This window comes from Salvelinus fontinalis, chromosome 3 (genome assembly GCF_029448725.1).
Source record: "Salvelinus fontinalis isolate EN_2023a chromosome 3, ASM2944872v1, whole genome shotgun sequence".
NCBI lineage: Eukaryota > Metazoa > Chordata > Actinopteri > Salmoniformes > Salmonidae > Salvelinus > Salvelinus fontinalis.
Window position 1 is genome coordinate 21861 of NC_074667.1, and position 27280 is coordinate 49140.

Sequence of the window (27280 nt, forward strand, 5' to 3'; positions counted from 1 at the left end):
CATCCACAAAAAAGAATATAATCTGAATGCAGATTGGCTGACAGCCTTGGTATATTAAAGCAACAAGGCCTGAGGGGGTGTGGTATATGGCCAATATACCACCAAGTTTATAATCTTTCACAAATTTGATGATAGAATTGTTAGGTGAGGACAGGACCCCGGAAGCATGACGCAGGACGACGCCACCTGCACATGGCATTACCAGACTGATTACCTCTGTAGCGAATCAGAATGCAAGCTCACGAGACTTCTGGGATGGTTGTAACCAGGCTACATCCTCTCCACTAAAACCAAAAACCACATATGTTTAGAGGTGTTGCCATAGTGTAAATGTCATCGAAAACACGTGCTGACTCTGGACAATGAAAGGACAAGCACATTCACAAGCTTTAATTTTATTTCCGTGGTTCAAGTAAAATGATTATGACATCACGTAACATGATTATGACATACAATCCATATCAATATTCCACAAACACCTCATTCTGAAATGATTGTCCAAACACACACACTTCTTTCAGCAATATCCTACTCTGAACAATCTCGACTTTCTAAAATAACATTGTTTACTAAGATGCTGAACATTGATATTAAAAGACAAGTTATTGTAAGTGTTAAGAACAGGGAAGAAGAGCTATTCTATGGACTACAAACCTACTATTTGGACTGTTGCATAATTAGCATATTATCACATGAATTAACCTTAATAAAATAGAAAGAACATGGACCACTTTATTAAAATGTTTATAGATACCACCAGCTAGTTTGCTCATGTCATTTCTTACGTTGGATTGACTGATTGTGTTTTAGTATGTTGTTTATCCGCTTTCTACTGTTCAGTCTGCTGTCTTCACCTTTTCATGCTTTTTTTTTATAGTTTAAATGTATTTGATACAAATTGGCTTAATCTTGAAACCATTAACCTTTCACAAAAACATTTCTCACTTAAAATAAAATACAATTCTTGGAAACATGCATCAGTGTGCAGATATATTTTTTACATTATGAAGTCATCATTGTTCCCAGTCTAAACCGGCACCTCGTTAGGAGACCAACGGTCATCAGGCGGGACACTCTCAATCATCACGATTATCCACCCTACTAGCATCCACTAACTGTAGAGGCTCCTCCTCTTCACCCTACTAGCATCCACTAACTGTAGAGGCTCCTCCTCCTCCTCCTCTTCATCCTACTAGCATCCACTAACTGTAGAGGCTCCTCCTCCTCCTCCTCTTCACCCTACTAGCATCCACTAACTGCGGAGGCAGCCTCCACTTTTTCATCATCATCAATAATCATGGAATCCTCTTCACATCTTTAGTCAGATTCTCTTCAGTGTTTGTGTTCTGATGGATCTTCTTGTGTCGTCCCAGCTTCATAGAACTGGTGAAGGTCTTACCACATTCAGCACAGCTGTACGGTCTCTCTCCTGTATGAGATCTGTTGTGTATCGTGAGTTCAGAAGCTTTTCTGAAGGTTTTCTCGCAGACAGAGCAGGAGAAAGGTCTCTCTCCCGAGTGCGTCCGTAGGTGTTCTTTCAGGCGCCCTGCTTGAGAGAAACAATTCCCACACACAAAGCAGCAGTGGGGTTTTTCTCCTGTGTGTAACTGCTGGTGTCTTTTCAAGGCTGAGGAGAAGCTGAACCGCTTGTCACAGTGGGGGCAGGGGTACGGTTTCTCTCCCGTGTGTACTTTCTGGTGGTCTTGCAGATGTCTTTTCTGAGTGAACTGCTTCTCGCACACTAAGCAACTGAAGGGCTTCTCTCCTGTGTGGATCCTCATGTGTAGCTTGAATGCGGACAACTTCTGGCAATCTCTCCTACATATGTTACAGGTATAAGGACTCTCCCCCAAGTGGACTTTGCTGTGCGTTTTGAGGTACGACGCAGTAGTGAAGCGCTTCCCACACTCAGAGCAGCAGTGTGGTTTCTCTCCCGAGTGCGTCGGGTAGTGTTCCTTCAAACGTGACAGTTGAACAAAACCTTTCCCACACACTGTGCAAGTGTGAGGTTTCTCTTCTCTGTGTAACTTCTTGTGTCTATTCAGAGCTATGGTGGAACCGAACATCTTGTCGCAGTCTGAGCAACCATAAGGTTTTTCAACTGAATGTACACTCTCGTGTCTTCGCAGATGTCCTTTGTGGTTGAACTGCTTCCCACACACAGAGCAGCTGTACCTCAGAGCTGTATTGTGGTTCACCTGGTATTGTTCAGTTTCTCCTGATGTTGACGGACTCTCCTCTTCCTCAGAACTCCGAGGATTGAGACGAGGAGGATCCAAGTCCAATCCAACTTCTTCTCCATCAGAATTGATCAGAACACCAAATTCCTCCTCCTCATCTTCCTCCTCCAGTCCTTCATTTTTAGTATTCATCTCAGGTGTTTGGTTGTGGTTGTCACACTCAACAGGTGGTGGTAGTCCAGGTGGTAGATGGGTCTTCTGATGTTTCCATAGGTTGTGGGAACTGGTGAAGCTCTGGCCACATTCAGCGCAGCTGTAAGGTTTCTCACCTGTGTGATCTCTGTGGTGTACTTTAAGGTCTGCTGGTCTTGCAAAATTCTTCCTGCAAACAGAGCAGGAGTAAGGTTTCTCTCCTGTGTGCGTCCGGAAATGTTGCTTCAAACGTGATGATTGGGTAAAACTCTTCCCACACACAGAGCAGGGGTAAGGTTTCTCTCCAGTGTGTGTCAGCAGGTGTATTTTCATGGCTCCCAAATGGGCAAACTTCATCCCACAGGTCGGGCAGTGGTAAGGTTTCTCTCCAGTGTGTGTTTTCAGATGTGCTTTCAGGTGTCCCTTCTCACGGAATTGGTTTCCACACAAAGTACAGGGGTAAGGCTTCTCTCCTGTGTGAATTCTCATGTGTTTTTGTAGCGCCGATAATTTTTGGCAGTCTTTTCCACACACTGAACAGCAGTGAGAGCTCTTAGCGGTATGGTTCTCCTGGTGATGTTCAGGTACTCCTGATGTAGAGGGACTCTCTTCAATGTCAGAACTCTGACTGGGATTATATCCTGTGTGAAAAAAGTTGGAACGGGTTAAACAAAGCAGCAGACAAGTCAAGAGAAAATTCCCAGGTTTTCCTGAAATCCTGGCTGGGGTATTCCGGATTTCCTGTTTATTCCCTCCTGATTCCGGGAATCTTCCAACCAGGAATTCTGAAAAACCTGGGCATTTTGGGAAAGTTAAATGAATCCAAACTCATCTCAATTTACCAAGAAGAGAAGGATCCCAGTCCATTTCTTCTCCATCAGAATTAATCAACCCAACAACTTCCTCCTCCTCTTCTTCCTCCTCCTCTTCCTCCGCCTCTTCTTCTTCATCCTCCAGTTCTTCAGTTTTAATCTTCAGTCCAAGTGTTCGGTCCTCCTCTTTAACATTAACAGTCATCCCAGCAGTTTGAGTGGAGGCTTCACTTTGGCTCTGGTCAGAAGGCAGGGACTCTGTTGGTTTGTGCCCAGCCTGGTGAGAAAATAAACATTTATTTAGGATGGAGAAAAACAATTAAAATTGTTCAAATTGCCTTAAAATTAAATTTTTGATCCACCAGCCACAAAAAAAATTTAACAGCTAAAATATTTATTTTCTGCTTAAATGACACCAACAAAACACAAAATAAACAGATGCGTATGCTTGGTAATATTTCAAAAACAATACATGTATTCAACCACTTTTTTGAGACCCCTTTTAAGGGCGGGTGGTTACCGAGAAACACAAGGACAAAGTTACACTTCAGTAGACTTTTCAAGTAAAATTAGACCAACTTTTATACCTGTGCGCAGCGCTTCTAAAAATGAATATTTTACTCAGCTCTTCACGTGCGCACAGCCCCCAGCAAGGCAGCGATGCAGCACGAGGTGGGAGAGGCTATAAGGAGTCGCAGTTCTTGGACTTTGTGCAATTCATTTTCCAGTTAAGATACAAAACGGCAGAAATAGTTTGAAAACAGCTACTGCAGCATTTCCTCTGCTATAAATGTAATCATACCTGACTACAAATGTGATCATACCTGACTACAAATGTGATCATACCTGACTACAAATGTGATCATACCTGACTATAAATGTGATCATACCTGACTACAAATGTGATCATACCTGACTACAAATGTGATCATACCTTACTATAAATGTGATCATACCCGACTATAAATGTGATCATACCCGACTATAAATGTGATCATACCCGACTATAAATGTGATCATACCCGACTATAAATGTGATCATACCTGACTATAAATGTGATTGAGTTAACAAAATGATCAAGTCAACAGGACTAGCCACAAGCTGCAGGACAGGACTAGCCACAAGCTGCAGGACAGGACTAGCCACAAGCTGCAGGACAGGACTAGCCACAAGCTGCAGGACAGGACTAGCCACAAGCTGCAGGACAGGACTAGCCACAAGCTGCAGGACAGGACTAGCCACAAGCTGCAGGACAGGACTAGCCACAGGCTGCAGGACAGGACTAGCCACAAGCTGCAGGACAGGACTAGCCACAAGCTGCAGGACAGGACTAGCCACAGGCTGCAGGACAGGACTAGCCACAGGCTGCAGGACAGGACTAGCCACAGGCTGCAGGACAGGACTAGCCACAAGCTGCAGGACAGGACTAGCCAAACCTCAAGTGACGTGCTCTTCAGAACGTTCTTTCCCCATAGTGAGAGCTGCAGACCTTGAAGTCTATAAGGAGTCCATTAGAGGGCTGCCACACACTCGTTAAGGGAACCGCGCTCAGCTGGTCTCTAGGCTTGGCCCTGCTGCACCACAGTCATGACTAAAATGCCTGTACAATGGAGAATCTCCCAATGGACAATTTTTGTAAATGTTTTATTTAAATTTTTAGGGATAGGGGCAGCATTTTCACTTTGGATGAATAGCGTGCCCAGAGTGAATTGCCTCCTACTCTGTCCCAGATGCTAATATTCACCTATTGAAATCCCAGTGGGATATGGATCTGTGTGCACTTCCTACAGCTTCCACTAGATGTCAACAGTCTGTAGAACGTTGAATGAAGCTTCTACTGTGACGTTGAGCCGGATGGGAGCTGTTTGAGTCAGTGGTCTGGCAGAGAGCCAGGTCCTGGTCACGCGCATTCCACATGATATCGACTTGCGTTCCATTACTTCTATAGACACAAAGGAATTCTCCGGTTGGAACGTTATTGAATATTTATGATAACAACATCCTAAAGATTGATTCTATACTTAGTTTGACAAGTTTATTCCACCTGTAACATAACTTTTTGAAGTTTTTGTCCGGACTTCGCCTGGACCTGGCGCAAGCGTTTGGATATGTGTACTAAACGTGCTAACAAAAGTAGCTTCTTGGACATAAGAAATGGACATTATCAAACAAAACAACAAATTATTGTGGAACTAGGATTCCTGGGAGTGCTTCTGATGAAGATCAAAGGTAAGGGAATATTTATGATGTAATTTCGTATTTCTGTTGACTCCAACCAACATGGCGGACAAATTTCGTTTCTATCTGAGCGCCATCTCAGATTATTGCATGGTTTGCTTTTTCTGTAATTAAAAAAAAAAAAATCTGACACAGCGGTTGCATTAAGAACAAGTGTATCTTTAATTTGATGAAAGATACATGTTTTACATATAAGTTTATGATGAGCATTTCTGTTATTTGACGTGGCTCTTTGCAATTTCTCAGGATATTTTGGAGGCATTTCTGAACATGGCACCAATGTAAACTGCGATTTTTGGATATAAATACGAACTTTATCGAACTAAACATATATGTATTGTGTAACATGAAGTCCTATGAGTGTCATCTGATGAAGATCATCAAAGGTTAGTGATTTATTTTATCTCTATTTCGGCTTTTTGTGACTCCTATCTTTGGCTGGGTTAACTCCCTTGTTCAGGTATAGAACGACAGATTTTTACCTTGTCCGCTCGGGGACTCGATCCAGCAAACTTTTGGTTACTGGCCCAACGCTCTAACTTCTAGACTAATGCTTAGTCCAGGGCTTAATCTGTGTCTGGGATATGGGCCTATCGAATTAAAGGCGAAAGATTGGGCCTATATGAAGGACAAAAGTTTAGCTTTATTGAGAGGACAACTGCACCCTTGGACAAATGTTTGGTTGATAGGATAATAATTTCCACCGACCTTGTCCAGTATATTCTGGAAGACAGAAGCATCTTGTGGAAGTAGAATCCCACTCCCAGTAGCTTGATTAAGGCTCACAGCACCACAGATCCCTGAAGAGTTACGCTGGTGTCTCAGTAGGTTCTCAGAGAGCGAGAACCTCATTCCACACCCGGAGCACTGGTACGGTTTCTCTCCAGTGTGAACTCTCTGGTGTTTCAGTAGCTTTGACTCGATGGTGAAACTCTTCCCACATTCGGTGCATTGGTACAGATTCTCCCCAGTGTGGATTCTCTGATGTTCCTTCAGCTTGGTTGAAGTGGAGAAGCTCTGCTCACAATGGAAACATTTGTAGAAGTTGACTCCAGTGTGTGATTGGGCATGTATCTTCAAGGACACCAGTTGAGCAAATCCCTTACCACATTCTCCACATTGGTACGGTGTTTCTCCGGTGTGGAGTCGTTCATGCTTCACCAGTGTCCCAGATAGAGCAAAGCGCTTGGGGCAGTAGGAGCAGCAGTAAGGTCTCTCGCCGGTGTGCACTCTCTCGTGGTTCTTCAGCTTGGCAGCAGTGGAGAAAGTCTTTTCACAGTGAGCGCAGAGGAAAGGTTTCTCCCCTGTGTGTGTCTGCTGGTGAGATTTCAGGTGCGCCAACTGAGAAAAACTCTTCCCGCACTCGGGGCAGCTATAAGGTTTCTCACCCGAGTGCAACAACTGGTGTCTCTTCAAGTCTCCCATGTGAGTAAACCTGCTCCCACAGTCAGGGCAGGGGTACGGTTTCTCTCCACTGTGCACTTTCTGGTGCGTCTTGAGGTTTGCGGCTTGGGAGAAGCCCTTCCCACACACCATACACTCGTAAGGCTTCTCTCCTGTGTGTGTTCTCTGGTGTAGCATTAGTTTATAGGAGCTGGATAGTTCTTTTCCACACGTTGAACAGATGTGAGGGCCCAGAGCTTTGTTGTTCTCCTGGTGTTGGTCAGGTTCTGCTAATGTAGAGGGACTCTCCTCACTGTCAGAGCAATGGTCAGGTCTCTCTGCTGTGGTAAAGAGGTGGTATGGATAAGTAAACACCTTAAATATGTGAAGATTTGAGATTCTGCCAATAATATAGATGTTTCTTCATTTGGGTAATTGGAAATAAACAATTTATTTAAATTTCTTAAAAAAGTAAACTTGAATGTGTAGGCTAACCCATACCTTACTAAATTAACCTTTGAACTCACCAAAAGCAGGATCTTCCTCCTCTTCTTTTACTTTGACATCCAGTACTAGATTGAGACCAGCCTCCTCTACAGCTGTGGGTTCAACCTGGTCGTTTTGGTCAACACAAGCCTAGGATTAATAATCAGACAACTCATTCAATATAATATTCAACGGCAGCATTAATCTTAGTTATATTGTTGTAAGGGCCTTAACCTCTCTTGGGTATGGGGCAGTATTTTCACCTCCGGATGAAAAGCGTGCCCAAATTAAACTGCCTGTTACTCAGGCTCAGAAGCTAGGATATGCATATAATTAGTAGATTTGGATAGACAACACTCTAAAGTTTCTAAAACTGTTAAAATAATGTCTGTGAGTATAACAGAACTGATATGGCAGGCGAAAACCTGAGAAAAATCCAACCAGGAAGTACTATTATTTTGAAAGGCTGTTTTTCCATTGAAAGCCTATCCACCATACAAATACTTAGGACCCAGTTCACGATCTCTATGGCTTCCTCTACACGTGGCCAGTCTTTAGGCATTGTTTCAGGCTTTTACTCCATAAAATTATGGAGATACAGCACTTTCAATGAGTGTAAAGTGGAAATTTCCAGACATGAGCCCAGCGCGCCTTTCTTGTTTCTCCTTTTCGATTGACGAAATATTATTGATTATTTATGACAAAACAACCTGAGGATTGATTTTAAACATCGTTTGACATGTTTCTACAAACTACTTACTGTACTTTTCTTGGACTTTTCGTCTGGACTTAGTGCCTTTGGATTACTGATCTAAACGCACCAACAAAACAGTTAATTTGGACATAAAGAGGGACATTATCAAACAAAACAAACATTTATTGTCTAACATGGAGACCTGGGGGTGCCACCAGATGAAGATCATCAAAGGTAAGTGATTAATTTTAACGCTATTTCTGACTTTTGTGAGCCCTCCCCTTGGCTGGAAAATGGCTGTATGGTTTTCTGTGACTAGGCGCTGAACTAACATAATCGTATGGTGTGCTTTCGCCGTAAAGCACTTTTTGAAATCGGACACTGTGGTTGGATTTATAAGAATTTTATCTTATCTTTAAAATGGTGTACAATACTTGTATGTTTGTGGAATTTTAATTATGGGATTTCTGTTGTTTTGAATTTGGCGCCCTGCAATTTCACTTGCTGTTGTCGAGGTGGGACGCTACCAACACACTGGTGCCAGACAGGTTAATGACTGATTTGAGGGTGCAAAATTCCAGTAACTTTCTTAAAAATTCCCATGTTTTCCAGAAATACAGGTTGGAAGATTCCTGGAATCAGAAGAAAATAAGCAGGAAATCTGTAATCCACCAACACGGATTTCTAGAAAAACCTTTTTAAGAAAGAAAATAAATGCAAAATTGCACTGGATGCACCATAGAAACCTACCTTATTGGTACCATCCACAGAGGTCACCTCCTGCTGCTGTGACCTACTCTGTATACCTTCATGGATACGACGACGGTGACTAGTTCTATTCGCTGACGAGGAGAAACTCTTCCCGCAGTCGGAGCACTGGAATGGTTTCTCTCCGGTGTGAACCCTCTGGTGTCTTTTAAGGAGTGACGAAGATGAGAACCTCTTCTCGCACTGAGAGCAGTGGTACGGTTTCTCTCCGGTGTGCTGGCGCATGTGTATCTTTAAGGTCCATGGCTGAGTGAATTCCTTCCCACATTCTGAGCAGCTGTACGGCTTGGCGGTACTATTCGCTTCGCTAATATGGGATTGCTCATGTCTTGTTAAAGAGCTTGGAAAAACAAAGGTCTTTTTGCAGGTGGAACACTGGTAAGGTCTCTCCCCAGTGTGCATCCTCTGGTGCATCTTGAGCTCTGCTGCAGAGTTGCAGCCCCTCTCACACTCAGAGCATGGGAAAGGTTTCTTCATGCTGAGTCTCTGCTTCTCTCCGGCGTGCGTCATCATGTGGACCTTCAAGTGCCACATACGTGAGAAACTCTTCCCACACACAGAGCAGTGGCAAGGTTTCTCTCCGGTGTGTGTCCGATGGTGTAGTTTTAACTCGCCTTGGCTGACAAACCTCTTCCAACAGTCCTTTTCCGGGCAGGTGTACGGTTTCTCTCCTGTGTGCAACCTCTCATGTGTTTTGAGGGTCCCTGTATCACTGAATCGCTTCCCGCACACAGAGCAAGGATATGGTTTCTCTCCTGTGTGTGTTCTCAGATGTCTCTGTAGTTTTGATGGGTGAGGAAACTCTTTCCCACACTCCGGGCAGCGGTAAAAAGTCTTCTTAGCGGTGTGACTCTCCTGGTGTTGTTCAGCTACTCCTGATGCCTCATCACTAGAGCTGGGGTTAGGACTCTCTCCTGTTACAACAGTAAGGATAAAACAAGTTATGGTACGTCCCAGATGCTACCCTATTTCCTATATAGTGCACTACTTTTGACCTGGACCATGGTCAAGGGTAGTGCACTATACAGGAACTAGGGTATCATAATCTACTGTAACGTTCTATGTTCATGTATTAAACTAATAAATCATTTCCTCGAGGGGCATTAAAGTATCGTATTGTCCCTCTGTGGGTAGGAGGCTGTGGGTAGGGGGGTGTGGATAGGAGGCTGTGGGTAGGGTGATGTGGGAAGGAGGCTGTGGGTAGGGTGATGTGGGTAGGGGGGTGGGTAGGAGGCTGTGTGTAGGGGGGTGTGGGTAGGAGGTTGTGGGTAAAGTGATGTGGGTAGGGGCTGTGGGTAGGGTTATGTGGGTAGGGTTGTGGGTAGGATGATGTGGGTAGGAGGCTGTGGGTAGGGTGATGTGGGTAGGAGGCTGTGGGTAGGGTGATGTGGGTAGGGTTGTGGGTAGGATGATGTGGGTAGGAGGCTGTGGGTAGGAGGTTGTGGGTAGGGGGTTGTGGGTAGGTTGATGTGGGTAGGGGGTTGTGGGTAGGGTGGTGTGGGTAGGGTGATGTGGGTATGGGGGTATGGGTAGGAGGCTGTGTCTAGGGGGTTGTGGGTAGGAGGCTGTGGGTAGGAGGGTTGTGTGTAGGAGGCTGTGGGTAGGAGGCTGTGGGTAGGAAACAAGGAGACATGTCGATGAAAGTTGGCATCACGTTGATTTAAAATCGCCACGGCAACAAGGAAAGCAGGTCCGGGACCAGGCTAATTAATTGCCACATGGGACAATAAAGCTGGAATCCTTAATGGTGAAACTAACACGTCCCTTTAATATTACAAGAAAGACGTTACTGTAAACGACCAACACTGTTCTTTCCCCCTCAGACATCATTACAACACTGTTCTTTCCTCTCAGACATCATTACAACACTGTTCTTTCCCCCTCAGACATCATTACAACACTGTTCTTTCCCCCTCAGACATCATTACAACACTGTCCTTTCCCCCTCAGACATCATTACAACACTGTTCTTTCCCCCCTCAGACATCATTACAACACTGTTCTTTCCCCTCAGACATCATTACAACACTGTTCTTTCCCCCCTCAGACATCATTACAACACTGTTCTTTCCCCTCAGACATCATTACAACACTGTTCTTTCCCCCCTCAGACATCATTACAACACTGTTCTTTCCCTCTCAGACATCATTACAACACTGTTCTTTCCCTCTCAGACATCACTACAACACTGTTCTTTCCCCCCTCAGACATCATTACAACACTGTTCTTTCCCCCTCAGACATCATTACAACACTGTTCTTTCCCCCCTCAGACATCATTACAACACTGTTCTTTCCCCCCTCAGACATCATTACAACACTGTTCTTTCCCCCCTCAGACATCATTACAACACTGTTCTTTCCCCCCTCAGACATCATTACAACACTGTTCTTTCCCCCCTCAGACATCATTACAACACTGTTCTTTCCCCCCTCAGACATCATTACAACACTGTTCTTTCCCCCCTCAGACATCATTACAACACTGTTCTTTCCCCCTCAGACATCATTACAACACTGTTCTTTCCCCTCAGACATCATTACAACACTGTTCTTTCCCCCCTCAGACATCATTACAACACTGTTCTTTCCCCTCAGACATCATTACAACCAACACTGTTCTTTCCCCTCAGACATCATTACAACCAACACTGTTCTTTCCCCTCAGACATCATTACAACACTGTTCTTCCCCCCTCAGACATCATTACAACACTGTTCTTTCCCCCCTCAGACATCATTACAACACTGTTCTTCCCCCTCAGACATCATTACAACACTGTTCTTTCCCCTCAGACATCATTACAACACTGTTCTTTCCCCTCAGACATCATTACAACACTGTTCTTCCCCCCTCAGACATCATTACAACACTGTTCTTTCCCCCTCAGACATCATTACAACACTGTTCTTTCCCCCTCAGACATCATTAAAACACTGTTCTTTCCCCTCAGACATCATTACAACACTGTTCTTTCCCCCCTCAGACATCATTACAACACTGTTCTTTCCCCCTCAGACATCATTACAACACTGTTCTTTCCCCCCTCAGACATCATTACAACACTGTTCTTTCCCCTCAGACATCACTACAACACTGTTCTTTCCCCCTCAGACATCATTACAACACTGTTCTTTCCCCTCAGACATCATTACAACACTGTTCTTTCCCCCCTCAGACATCATTACAACACTGTTCTTTCCCCCCTCAGACATCATTACAACACTGTTCTTTCCCCTCAGACATCATTACAACACTGTTCTTTCCCCCCTCAGACATCATTACAACACTGTTCTTTACCCCCTCAGACATCATTACAACACTGTTCTTTCCCCCCTCAGACATCATTACAACACTGTTCTTTCCCCCTCAGACATCATTACAACACTGTTCTTTCCCCCTCAGACATCATTACAACACTGTTCTTTCCCCCTCAGACATCATTACAACACTGTTCTTTACCCTCAGACATCATTACAACACTGTTCTTTCCCCCTCAGACATCATTACAACACTGTTCTTTACCCCCTCAGACATCATTACAACACTGTTCTTTCCCCCCTCAGACATCATTACAACACTGTTCTTTCCCCCTCAGACATCATTACAACACTGTTCTTTCCCCCTCAGACATCATTACAACACTGTTCTTTCCCCCTCAGACATCATTACAACACTGTCTTTCCCCTCAGACATCATTACAACACTGTTCTTTCCCCCTCAGACATCATTACAACACTGTTCTTTCCCCCTCAGACATCATTACAACACTGTTCTTTCCCCCTCAGACATCATTACAACACTGTTCTTTCCCCCTCAGACATCATTACAACACTGTTCTTTCCCCCCTCAGACATCATTACAACACTGTTCCTCAGACATCATTACAACACTGTTCTTTCCCCCTCAGACATCATTACAACACTGTTCTTTCCCCCTCAGACATCATTACAACACTGTTCTTTCCCCCTCAGACATCATTACAACACTGTTCTTTCCCCCTCAGACATCATTACAACACTGTTCTTTCCCCCCTCAGACATCATTACAACACTGTTCTTTCCCCCTCAGACATCATTACAACACTGTTCTTTCCCCCTCAGACATCATTACAACACTGTTCTTTCCCCCCTCAGACATCATTACAACACTGTTCTTTCCCCCTCAGACATCATTACAACACTGTTCTTTCCCCCTCAGACATCATTACAACACTGTTCTTTCCCCCCTCAGACATCATTACAACACTGTTCTTTCCCCCTCAGACATCATTACAACACTGTTCCTCAGACATCATTACAACACTGTTCTTTCCCCCCTCAGACATCATTACAACACTGTTCTTTCCCCCCTCAGACATCATTACAACACTGTTCTTTCCCCCTCAGACATCATTACAACACTGTTCTTTCCCCTCAGACATCATTACAACACTGTTCTTTCCCCCTCAGACATCATTACAACACTGTTCCTCAGACATCATTACAACACTGTCCTTTCCCCTCAGACATCATTACAACACTGTTCTTTCCCCTCAGACATCATTACAACACTGTTCTTTCCCCCTCAGACATCATTACAACACTGTTCTTTCCCCCCTCAGACATCATTACAACACTGTTCTTTACCTCTCAGACATTATTACAACACTGTTCTTTCCCCCTCAGACATCATTACAACACTGTTCTTTCCCCTCAGACATCATTACAACACTGTTCTTTCCCCTCAGACATCATTACAACACTGTTCTTTCCCCCTCAGACATCATTACAACACTGTTCTTTCCCCCTCAGACATCATTACAACACTGTTCTTTCCCCCTCAGACATCATTACAACACTGTTCTTTCCCCCTCAGACATCATTACAACACTGTTCTTTCCCCTCAGACATCATTACAACACTGTTCTTTCCCCCTCAGACATCATTACAACACTGTTCTTTCCCCCCTCAGACATCATTACAACACTGTTCTTTCCCCCTCAGACATCATTACAACACTGTTCTTTCCCCCTCAGACATCATTACAACACTGTTCTTTCCCCCCTCAGACATCATTACAACACTGTTCTTTACCTCTCAGACATTATTACAACACTGTTCTTTCCCCCTCAGACATCATTACAACACTGTTCTTTCCCCTCAGACATCATTACAACACTGTTCTTTCCCCCTCAGACATCATTACAACACTGTTCTTTCCCCCTCAGACATCATTACAACACTGTTCTTTCCCCCCTCAGACATCATTACAACACTGTTCTTTCCCCCTCAGACATCATTACAACACTGTTCTTTCCCCCTCAGACATCATTACAACACTGTTCTTTCCCCCTCAGACATCATTACAACACTGTTCTTTCCCCCTCAGACATCATTACAACACTGTTCTTTCCCCCTCAGACATCATTACAACACTGTTCTTTCCCCCTCAGACATCATTACAACACTGTTCTTTCCCCCTCAGACATCATTACAACACTGTTCTTTCCCCCTCAGACATCATTACAACACTGTTCTTTCCCCCTCAGACATCATTACAACACTGTTCTTTCCCCCTCAGACATCATTACAACACTGTTCTTTCCCCCTCAGACATCATTACAACACTGTTCTTTCCCCCTCAGACATCATTACAACACTGTTCTTTCCCCCTCAGACATCATTACAACACTGTTCTTTCCCCCTCAGACATCATTACAACACTGTTCTTTCCCCCTCAGACATCATTACAACACTGTTCTTTCCCCCTCAGACATCATTACAACACTGTTCTTTCCCCCTCAGACATCATTACAACACTGTTCTTTCCCCCTCAGACATCATTACAACACTGTTCTTTCCCCCTCAGACATCATTACAACACTGTTCTTTCCCCCTCAGACATCATTACAACACTGTTCTTTCCCCCTCAGACATCATTACAACACTGTTCTTTCCCCCTCAGACATCATTACAACACTGTTCTTTCCCCCTCAGACATCATTACAACACTGTTCTTTCCCCCTCAGACATCATTACAACACTGTTCTTTCCCCCTCAGACATCATTACAACACTGTTCTTTCCCCCTCAGACATCATTACAACACTGTTCTTTCCCCCTCAGACATCATTACAACACTGTTCTTTCCCCCTCAGACATCATTACAACACTGTTCTTTCCCCCTCAGACATCATTACAACACTGTTCTTTCCCCCTCAGACATCATTACAACACTGTTCTTTCCCCCTCAGACATCATTACAACACTGTTCTTTCCCCCTCAGACATCATTACAACACTGTTCTTTCCCCCTCAGACATCATTACAACACTGTTCTTTCCCCCTCAGACATCATTACAACACTGTTCTTTCCCCCTCAGACATCATTACAACACTGTTCTTTCCCCCTCAGACATCATTACAACACTGTTCTTTCCCCCTCAGACATCATTACAACACTGTTCTTTCCCCCTCAGACATCATTACAACACTGTTCTTTCCCCCCTCAGACATCATTACAACACTGTTCTTTCCCCCTCAGACATCATTACAACACTGTTCTTTCCCCCTCAGACATCATTACAACACTGTTCTTTCCCCCTCAGACATCATTACAACACTGTTCTTCCCCTCAGACATCATTACAACACTGTTCTTTCCCCCTCAGACATCATTACAACACTGTTCTTTCCCCCTCAGACATCATTACAACACTGTTCTTTCCCCCTCAGACATCATTACAACACTGTTCTTTCCCCCTCAGACATCATTACAACACTGTTCTTTCCCCCTCAGACATCATTACAACACTGTTCTTTCCCCTCAGACATCATTACAACACTGTTCTTTCCCCCTCAGACATCATTACAACACTGTTCTTTCCCCCTCAGACATCATTACAACACTGTTCTTTCCCCCTCAGACATCATTACAACACTGTTCTTTCCCCCTCAGACATCATTACAACACTGTTCTTTCCCCCTCAGACATCATTACAACACTGTTCTTTCCCCCTCAGACATCATTACAACACTGTTCTTTCCCCCTCAGACATCATTACAACACTGTTCTTTCCCCCCTCAGACATCATTACAACACTGTTCTTTCCCCCTCAGACATCATTACAACACTGTTCTTTCCCCCTCAGACATCATTACAACACTGTTCTTTCCCCCCTCAGACATCATTACAACACTGTTCTTTCCCCCTCAGACATCATTACAACACTGTTCTTTCCCCCCTCAGACATCATTACAACACTGTTCTTTCCCCTCAGACATCATTACAACACTGTTCTTCCCCTCAGACATCATTACAACACTGTTCTTTCCCCCTCAGACATCATTACAACACTGTTCTTTCCCCCTCAGACATCATTACAACACTGTTCTTTCCCCCTCAGACATCATTACAACACTGTTCTTTCCCCCTCAGACATCATTACAACACTGTCTTCCCCTCAGACATCATTACAACACTGTTCTTTCCCCCTCAGACATCATTACAACACTGTTCTTTCCCCCTCAGACATCATTACAACACTGTTCTTTCCCCCTCAGACATCATTACAACACTGTTCTTTCCCCCTCAGACATCATTACAACACTGTTCTTTCCCCCTCAGACATCATTACAACACTGTTCTTTCCCCCTCAGACATCATTACAACACTGTTCTTTCCCCCTCAGACATCATTACAACACTGTTCTTTCCCCCTCAGACATCATTACAACACTGTTCTTTCCCCCTCAGACATCATTACAACACTGTTCTTTCCCCCTCAGACATCATTACAACACTGTTCTTTCCCCCTCAGACATCATTACAACACTGTTCTTTCCCCTCAGACATCATTACAACACTGTTCTTTCCCCCTCAGACATCATTACAACACTGTTCTTTCCCCCTCAGACATCATTACAACACTGTTCTTTCCCCCTCAGACATCATTACAACACTGTTCTTTCCCCCTCAGACATCATTACAACACTGTTCTTTCCCCCCTCAGACATCATTACAACACTGTTCTTTCCCCCTCAGACATCATTACAACACTGTTCTTTCCCCCTCAGACATCATTACAACACTGTTCTTTCCCCTCAGACATCATTACAACACTGTTCTTTCCCCCTCAGACATCATTACAACACTGTTCTTTCCCCCTCAGACATCATTACAACACTGTTCTTTCCCCCTCAGACATCATTACAACACTGTTCTTTCCCCCTCAGACATCATTACAACACTGTTCTTTCCCCCTCAGACATCATTACAACACTGTTCTTTCCCCTCAGACATCATTACAACACTGTTCTTTCCCCCTCAGACATCATTACAACACTGTTCTTTCCCCCTCAGACATCATTACAACACTGTTCTTTCCCCCTCAGACATCATTACAACACTGTTCTTTCCCCTCAGACATCATTACAACACTGTTCTTTCCCCCTCAGACATCATTACAACACTGTTCTTTACCTCTCAGACATTATTACAACACTGTTCTTTCCCCCTCAGACATCATTACAACACTGTTCTCTCCCCTCAGACATCATTACAACACTGTCCTTTCCCCTCAGACATCATTACAACACTGTTCTTTCCCCCTCAGACATCATTACAACACTGTTCTTTCCCCTCAGACATCATTACAACACTGTTCTTTCCCCCTCAGACATCATTACAACACTGTTCTTTCCCCCTCAGACATCATTACAACACTGTTCTTTCCCCTCAGACATCATTACAACACTGTTCTTTCCCCCTCAGACATCATTACAACACTGTTCTTTCCCCCTCAGACATCATTACAACACTGTTCTTTCCCTCTCAGACATCATTACAACACTGTTCTTTCCCCCTCAGACATCATTACAACACTGTCCTTTCCCCCTCAGACATCATTACAACACTGTTCTTTCCCCTCAGACATCATTACAACACTGTTCTTTCCCCCTCAGACATCATTACAACACTGTTCTTTCCCCCCTCAGACATCATTACAACACTGTTCTTTCCCCCTCAGACATCATTACAACACTGTTCTTTCCCCTCAGACATCATTACAACACTGTTCTTTCCCCCCTCAGACATCATTACAACACTGTTCTTTCCCCCCTCAGACATCATTACAACACTGTTCTTTCCCCCTCAGACATCATTACAACACTGTTCTTTCCCCCTCAGACATCATTACAACACTGTTCTTTCCCCCCTCAGACATCATTACAACACTGTTCTTTCCCCCTCAGACATCATTACAACACTGTCCCTCAGACATCATTACAACACTGTTCTTTCCCCTCAGACATCATTACAACACTGTTCTTTCCCCTCAGACATCATTACAACACTGTTCTTTCCCCCCTCAGACATCATTACAACACTGTTCTTTCCCCCTCAGACATCATTACAACACTGTTCTTTCCCCCTCAGACATCATTACAACACTGTTCTTTCCCCCTCAGACATCATTACAACACTGTTCTTTCCCCCTCAGACATCATTACAACACTGTTCTTTCCCCCCTCAGACATCATTACAACACTGTTCTTTCCCCCCTCAGACATCATTACAACACTGTTCTTTCCCCCTCAGACATCATTACAACACTGTTCTTTCCCCCCTCAGACATCATTACAACACTGTTCTTTCCCCCTCAGACATCATTACAACACTGTTCTTTCCCCCTCAGACATCATTACAACACTGTTCTTTCCCCCTCAGACATCATTACAACACTGTTCTTTCCCCTCAGACATCATTACAACACTGTTCCTCAGACATCATTACAACACTGTTCTTTCCCCTCAGACATCATTACAACACTGTTCTTCCCCCTCAGACATCATTACAACACTGTTCTTTCCCCCTCAGACATCATTACAACACTGTTCCTCAGACATCATTACAACACTGTTCTTTCCCCTCAGACATCATTACAACACTGTTCTTTCCCCCCTCAGACATCATTACAACACTGTTCTTTCCCCCCTCAGACATCATTACAACACTGTTCTTTCCCCCTCAGACATCATTACAACACTGTCCTTTCTCCCCTCAGACATCATTACAACACTGTTCTTTCCCCTCAGACATCATTACAACACTGTTCTTTCCCCCTCAGACATCATTACAACACTGTTCTTTCCCCCCTCAGACATCATTACAACACTGTTCTTTCCCCCTCAGACATCATTACAACACTGTCCTTTCTCCCCTCAGACATCATTACAACACTGTTCTTTCCCCTCAGACATCATTACAACACTGTTCTTTCCCCCTCAGACATCATTACAACACTGTTCTTTCCTCTCAGACATCATTACAACACTGTTCCTCAGACATCATTACAACACTGTTCTTTCCTCTCAGACATCATTACAACACTGTTCTTTCCCCCCTCAGACATCATTACAACACTGTTCTTTACCCCTCAGACATCATTACAACACTGTTCTTTCCCCCTCAGACATCATTACAACACTGTTCTTTCCCCCTCAGACATCATTACAACACTGTCCTTCCCCCTCAGACATCATTACAACACTGTTCTTTCCCCTCAGACATCATTACAACACTGTTCTTTCCCCTCAGACATCATTACAACACTGTTCTTTCCCCCCTCAGACATCATTACAACACTGTCCTTTCCCCTCAGACATCATTACAACACTGTTCTTTCCCCTCAGACATCATTACAACACTGTCCTTTCCCCTCAGACATCATTACAACACTGTCCTTTCCCCTCAGACATCATTACAACACTGTCCTTTCCCCTCAGACATCATTACAACACTGTCCTTTCCCCCTCAGACATCATTACAACACTGTTCTTTCCCCCTCAGACATCATTACAACACTGTTCTTTCCCCTCAGACATCATTACAACACTGTTCTTTCCCCCCTCAGACATCATTACAACACTGTTCTTTCCCCCCTCAGACATCATTACAACACTGTTCTTTCCCCCCTCAGACATCATTACAACACTGTTCTTTCCCCTCAGACATCATTACAACACTGTTCTTTCCCCTCAGACATCATTACAACACTGTTCTTTCCCCCCTCAGACATCATTACAACACTGTTCTTTCCCCCTCAGACATCATTACAACACTGTTCTTTCCCCCCTCAGACATCATTACAACACTGTTCTTTCCCCCCTCAGACATCATTACAACACTGTTCTTTCCCCTCAGACATCATTACAACACTGTTCTTTCCCCCCTCAGACATCATTACAACACTGTTCTTTCCCCCTCAGACATCATTACAACACTGTTCTTTCCCCTCAGACATCATTACAACACTGTTCTTTCCCCTCAGACATCATTACAACACTGTTCTTTCCCCCTCAGACATCATTACAACACTGTTCTTTCCCCCCTCAGACATCATTACAACACTGTTCTTTCCCCCCTCAGACATCATTACAACACTGTTCTTTCCCCCCTCAGACATCATTACAACACTGTTCTTTCCCCCTCAGACATCATTACAACACTGTTCTTTCCCCTCAGACATCATTACAACACTGTTCTTTCCCCCTCAGACATCATTACAACACTGTTCTTTCCCCCCTCAGACATCATTACAACACTGTTCTTTCCCCCTCAGACATCACTACAACACTGTTCTTTCCCCCCTCAGACATCATTACAACACTGTTCTTTCCCCCCTCAGACATCATTACAACACTGTTCTTTCCCCCTCAGACATCACTACAACACTGTTCTTTCCCCCCTCAGACATCATTACAACACTGTTCTTTCCCCCCTCAGACATCATTACAACACTGTTCTTTCCCCCCTCAGACATCATTACAACACTGTTCTTTCCCCCTCAGACATCATTACAACACTGTTCTTTCCCCCCTCAGACATCATTACAACACTGTTCTTTCCCCCCTCAGACATCATTACAACACTGTTCTTTCCCCCCTCAGACATCATTACAACACTGTTCTTTCCCCCTCAGACATCATTACAACACTGTTCTTTCCCCCTCAGACATCATTACAACACTGTTCTTTCCACCTCAGACATCATTACAACACTGTTCTTTCCCCTCAGACATCATTACAACACTGTTCTTTCCCCTCAGACATCATTACAACACTGTTCTTTACCCTCAGACATCATTACAACACTGTTCCTTTCCCCTCAGACATCATTACAACACTGTTCCTTTCCCCTCAGACATCATTACAACACTGTTCTTTCCCCCCTCAGACATCATTACAACACTGTTCTTTACCCCTCAGACATCATTACAACACTGTTCTTTCCCCCCTCAGACATCATTACAACACTGTTCCTTTCCCCTCAGACATCATTACAACACTGTTCTTTCCCCCCTCAGACATCATTACAACACTGTTCTTTCCCCCCTCAGACATCATTACAACACTGTTCTTTCCCCCCTCAGACATCATTACAACACTGTTCTTTCCCCCCTCAGACATCATTACAACACTGTTCTTTCCCCCCTCAGACATCATTACAACACTGTTCTTTCCCCCTCAGACATCATTACAACACTGTTCTTTCCCCCCTCAGACATCATTACAACACTGTTCTTTCCCCCCTCAGACATCATTACAACACTGTTCTTTCCCCCCTCAGACATCATTACAACACTGTTCTTTCCCCCTCAGACATCATTACAACACTGTTCCTCCCCCTCAGACATCATTACAACACTGTTCTTTCCCCCCTCAGACATCATTACAACACTGTTCTTTCCCCCTCAGACATCATTACAACACTGTTCTTTCCCCCCTCAGACATCATTACAACACTGTTCTTTCCCTCTCAGACATCATTACAACACTGTTCTTTCCCCTCAGACATCATTACAACACTGTTCTTTCCCCTCAGACATCATTACAACACTGTTCTTTCCTCTCAGACATCATTACAACACTGTTCTTTCCCCTCAGACATCATTACAACACTGTTCTTTCCCCTCAGACATCATTACAACACTGTTCTTTCCCCCTCAGACATCATTACAACACTGTTCTTTCCCCTCAGACATCATTACAACACTGTTCTTTCCCCTCAGACATCATTACAACACTGTTCTTTCCCCCCTCAGACATCATTACAACACTGTTCTTTCCCCTCAGACATCATTACAACACTGTTCTTTCCCCTCAGACATCATTACAACACTGTTCTTTCCTCTCAGACATCATTACAACACTGTTCTTTCCCCTCAGACATCATTACAACACTGTTCTTTCCCCTCAGACATCATTACAACACTGTTCTTTCCTCTCAGACATCATTACAACACTGTTCTTTCCCCTCAGACATCATTACAACACTGTTCTTTCCCCTCAGACATCATTACAACACTGTTCTTTCCCCCTCAGACATCATTACAACACTGTTCTTCCCCCCTCAGACATCATTACATGGGTGACAGAACAGCGGATACGGCAACAACAAAAAATACCCCGCTGCTCACATCTGTTTCATCTACAAAACATAAAAAATAACAAAGAGTCTGTGGCAAACAGTGGATCTGTTTCCTCTAACGAGGATTCCATCTTTAAAGACTCATCAAATTGAACTGCCCTTTTGAGAGAACCATTTTCTAGTGAACATTTTCAGTCGGCTACTTACCTGTATAATTAAAACTCCACTCCTCTAAATCTTCCTCCTCCTCCTCCTCTTTGACTACGATGTTAAATCTAGGTATTTCACTGAAGCCGTCAAGGCCTCCAGGGTAACCCTGCCCCTGTGGTGTGTAGTCCCGGTCACCGTGGTTACCGTCAGGACCTAGTGACAGTGTTGGTTGGGGTTCAGTGGAGCAGGATGGCGATGGCCCACCAAAGTCCTGGAATATAGAATCAAATCAAATTGTATTTAAAGCGCATTTTTAAAAAATCGCAACACTTTGGACCAGGTCTCTCTTGGAAAAGAGATGTTCTCTCAATAAGAAAAAAACTGTATGAATAAAGGTAAAATAAATAAACTTTATGGTAAAACAAACAGTCAGTGCCACTTGTCAGTTAAAAAACGACATCATCATTTAAGAACCACCTTCTGACACATTAGCCTGCTGTGGGTTTATAAGTCTGTCTGAAAGGGATTCTATGGTGACCCTTGACCCTATTCACACACATTAGCCTGCTGTGGGTTTACAAGCCTGTCTGAAAGGGATTCTACGGTGACCCTTGACCTTATTCACACACATTAGCCTGCTGTGGGTTTACAAGCCTGTCTGAAAGGGATTCTACGGTGACCCTTGACCTTATTCACACACATTAGCCTGCTGTGGGTTTACAAGCCTGTCTGAAAGGGATTCTATGGTGACCCTTGACCCTATTCACACACACTAGCCTGCTGTGGGTTTATAAGTCTGTCTGAAAGAGATTCTATGGTGACCCTCGACACTATTCACACACATTAGCCTGCTGTGGGTTTACAAGTACAAGCCTTGTTTTGTTTTGTGTGAAAACATGGTCGGAAGGCAATGACGGCGCTTGGGATATTTTTCAGTCCTTCTACGAGGACCAAATCTGAAGTGTGGTCGTATTTTGGGTTTTACAAGAGTGCCGAGGGAAACGTAATCTAAGATGGTCTGCAGAACATGCAACAAGGCACATGGTTTTCTGCAACTACTGACCCCTGGACCAGTGAAAGCGGGGTGGTCAACCCTACATCAGCTTCACTATCCATTACCTCACCCCAGACTGGCAACTGGAATCAAACTGCCTGGAAACACAGTTCTTCCCAGAAGATCACTCGGCTCACAAAATCAGAGTTTTTTGAGAATATGCTGGAAGAGTGGGGGGGAGGTCAACAAGAAAGACCTGGTCTGCATTACCACAGACAACGCAACCAACATGATCAAGGCTTTTGAAGAGTTCCCAGATTTGTGGCTTGGGTGCTTTGGCCATCATTTGAACCTGCCCATCTCAAAGGCTCTGCAAATTCAGAGAGTTGACACAGCAGTCAAGGCCTGCCGTCATCTGGTCCAAGAATTCTCACGGAGCTGGTAGAAGGAGAGAACTGAGAGAAAAGCAAGCTGCCCTCAACATGCCACAGAAGGCTCTGATCCATGATGAGGTGACCCGATGGGGATCTACACACAAGATGCTTGAGTGTTTCCTCAGCCAACAGCAGTCAGTCTGTGAGACACTGGCTGGAGAAAGAGGAACAAGGCAGTTGATGCCCCAAGGATGCCGACATAAGTGTCATGGAGCAACTGTGCAAGCTTCCTGAATCTCTGAGAGTGTTCAGTGCCAACTGGCACATTGTCTCCCTTCGCAGATCACGACTTAAACCGGACAAAGTAAATATGCTGACATTTTTACATTTCAATCTCAAGTGAACAAAGATGCCAACATACAGGATGTTAGATCAGCAGCACCTTGTTTCTGTATGAAGGAGAGAACATACATACAGGATGTTAGACCAGCAGCACCTTGTTTCTTTATGAAGGAGAGAACAGACATACAGGATGTTAGACCAGCAGCACCTTGTTTCTTTATGAAGGAGAGAACAGACATACAGGATGTTAGGCCAGCAGCACCTTGTTTCTTTATGAAGGAGAGAACGGACATACAGGATGTTAGACCAGCAGCACCTTGTTTCTTTATGAAGGAGAGAACAGACATACAGGATGTTAGGCCAGCAGCACCTTGTTTCTTTATGAAGGAGAGAACATACATACAGGATGTTAGGCCAGCAGCACCTTGTTTCTGTATGAAGGAGAGAAGGCTTCAAAATTGCTACATTTTCTCTGCACCCCACGACAAGATGTGTAGAATTACAGTGAATAAGCTTTAAACCTGCAAAACAAGAGGGGTGTGAACAGTTTGTGTCATGAACAGTGCTTGTGCCCATAGAAATAGACTTGGGAGAACAGAAGGGCGGGCTGTTGGTCCTGCTGCTCTGATTGGATAAAGTGAAGCGGTATTTCTCATTCCACTCAATTCATAATTTCACCCGGTCTTTTCGTCACAATGTTTGGGTCTTGTCATTCAGATTGCTCCTGCCTCCTGGTAGCCTGCTACTATGATACATCAACAGGCGAGTAAACGTGCTATGACGCTATCAATGTGCATATCTAAGAAGCGGGACGAGGGTAGGGAAAACTCTGACTGAGTGACAGCTAATTTACTAAGGACACAGATACACACCCCACTCCGCGCGCTGCTCCTAATCTGCAGCTTTTTTGGGTCGATAAATGTGCAGGGAGATTTTGCCAACATTTTCATAGCAATATTAAAACACATCCGTTTTGCCCCCGATCACGAGTATCATCTGTTAATCAACTGTCAATTTACGGATACGATTACAAAGTATTGCCATGTCGGCTCACTCCTCTCATAAAATGACGTTCCCTGAGTGTTACACTACGAAGCAAGCTAGATCTACTCCGGCTGTTATAAAGCTAGCCAGCTTCAGGATATTGCTCGTCCGCCTGCAGCTAACTCCAGCAGGCTTATAACTGTGCGTGTATGTTGCACGTCTTAATATTGATACAGCTACTACAGCGAATGTAGAGCTACAGGTAACTGCCAGAATAAAGGAAACACCAATATAAGGTGTCTTAATATAGATACAGCTACTACAGCGAATGTAGAGCTACAGGTAACTGTCAGAATAAAGGAAACACCAATATAAGGTGTCTTAATATAGATACAGCTACTACAGCGAATGTAGAGCTACAGGTAACTGTCAGAATAAAGGAAACACCAATATAAGGTGTCTTAATATAGATACAGCTACTACAGCGAATGTAGAGCTACAGGTAACTGTCCGAATAAAGGAAACACCAATATAAGGTGTCTTAATATAGATACAGCTACTACAGCGAATGTAGAGCTACAGGTAACTGCCAGAATAAAGGAAACACCAATATAAAGGTGTCTTAATATAGATACAGCTACTACAGCGAATGTAGAGCTACAGGTAACTGTCAGAATAAAGGAAACACCAATATAAGGTGTCTTAATATAGATACAGCTACTACAGTGAATGTAGAGCTACAGGTAACTGCCAGAATAAAGGAAACACCAATATAAAGGTGTCTTAATATAGATACAGCTACTACAGCGAATGTAGAGCTACAGGTAACTGTCAGAATAAAGGAAACACCAATATAAGGTGTCTTAATATAGATACAGCTACTACAGTGAATGTAGAGCTACAGGTAACTGCCAGAATAAAGGAAACACCAATATAAGGTGTCTTAATATAGATACAGCTACTACAGCGAATGTATATATGAGAAAACACCAACATGGAGTGTCTTAATAGGGCGCTGGGCCACCACGAGCCATCAGAACAGCTTCACTGCGCCTTGGCGTAGATTCTACAAGTGTCTGGAACTCTATTGGAGGGATGCGACACTCTTCTTCCACGAGAAATTCCATCATTTGGTGTTTTGTTGATGGTGGTGGTTGTGGGAAAACGCCTGGCGCTGCTCCAGAATCTCCCATAAGAGTTCAATTGGGTTGAAATCTGGTCACTGAGACGGCCTTGGCATGTGGTTTACATCGTGGTGACAGACGGCCATGGCATGTGGTTTACATCGTGGTGACAGAAGGCCATGGCATGTGGTTTACATCGTGGTCACTGAGACGGCCATGGCATGTGATTTACATCGTGGTCAGTGAGACGGCCATGGCATGTGGTTTACATCGTGGTCAGTGAGACGGCCATGGCATGTGATTTACATCGTGGTCAGTGAGACGGCCATGGCATGTGGTTTACATCGTGGTCACTGAGGCGGCCATGGCATGTGGTTTACATCGTGGTCACTGAGACGGCCATGGCATGTGGTTTACATCGTGGTCACTGAGACGGCCATGGCATGTGGTTTACATCGTGGTCAGTGAGACGGCCATGGCATGTGATTTACATCGTGGCCAGTGAGACGGCCATGGCATGTGGTTTACATCGTGGTCACTGAGACAGCCATGGCATGTGGTTTACATCGTGGTGACAGACAGCCATGGCATGTGGTTTACATCGTGGTGACAGACAGCCATGGCATGTGGTTTACATCGTGGTGACAGACAGCCATGGCATGTGGTTTACATCGTGGTCACTGAGGCGGCCATGGCATGTGGTTTACATCGTGGTCACTGAGACGGCCATGGCATGTGGTTTACATCGTGGTCACTGAGACGGCCATGGCATGTGGTTAACACCGTGGTCACTGAGACGACCATGGCATGTGGTTTACATCGTGGTCACTGAGACGGCCATGGCATGTGGTTTACATCGTGGTCACTGAGACGGCCATGGCATGTGGTTTACATCGTGGTCACTGAGACGGACATGGCATGTGGTTTATATCGTGGTCACTGAGACGGCCATGGCATGTGGTTTACATCGTGGTGACAGACGGCCATGGCATGTGGTTTACATCGTGGTGACAGACGGCCATGGCATGTGGTTTACATCGTGGTGACAGACGGCCATGGCATGTGGTTTACATCGTGGTGACAGACAGCCATGGCATGTGGTTTACATCGTGGTCACTGAGACGGCCATGGCATGTGGTTTACATCGTG

At 44.3% G+C, this 27280-nt stretch overlaps 1 protein-coding gene across 3 annotated transcripts in view; it reads right to left on the bottom strand.

Moving 5' to 3' along the window:
• Nucleotides 1–379: 379 nt before the first annotated feature.
• Nucleotides 380–27280, bottom strand: part of LOC129835288 (zinc finger protein 721-like) — a 34843-nt gene continuing 7942 nt past the window's right edge. Inside the window, exons 2-8 of one of the 3 annotated variants that reach the window (XM_055900865.1) lie at nucleotides 22371–22584; nucleotides 8737–9668; nucleotides 8053–8103; nucleotides 7334–7442; nucleotides 6132–7147; nucleotides 3215–3461; nucleotides 380–3013 (exon numbers count right to left, since the gene is read on the bottom strand). In XM_055900865.1, coding sequence (XP_055756840.1) covers nucleotides 1296–3013; nucleotides 3215–3461; nucleotides 6132–7147; nucleotides 7334–7442; nucleotides 8053–8103; nucleotides 8737–9668; nucleotides 22371–22584 — 4287 coding nt within the window. In that variant the 3' untranslated portion in view covers nucleotides 380–1295. The remainder of the gene's footprint in view (nucleotides 3014–3214; nucleotides 3462–6131; nucleotides 7148–7333; nucleotides 7443–8052; nucleotides 8104–8736; nucleotides 9669–22370; nucleotides 22585–27280) is intronic. The other 2 variants (XM_055900881.1, XM_055900874.1) reach the window with 2 other exon arrangements.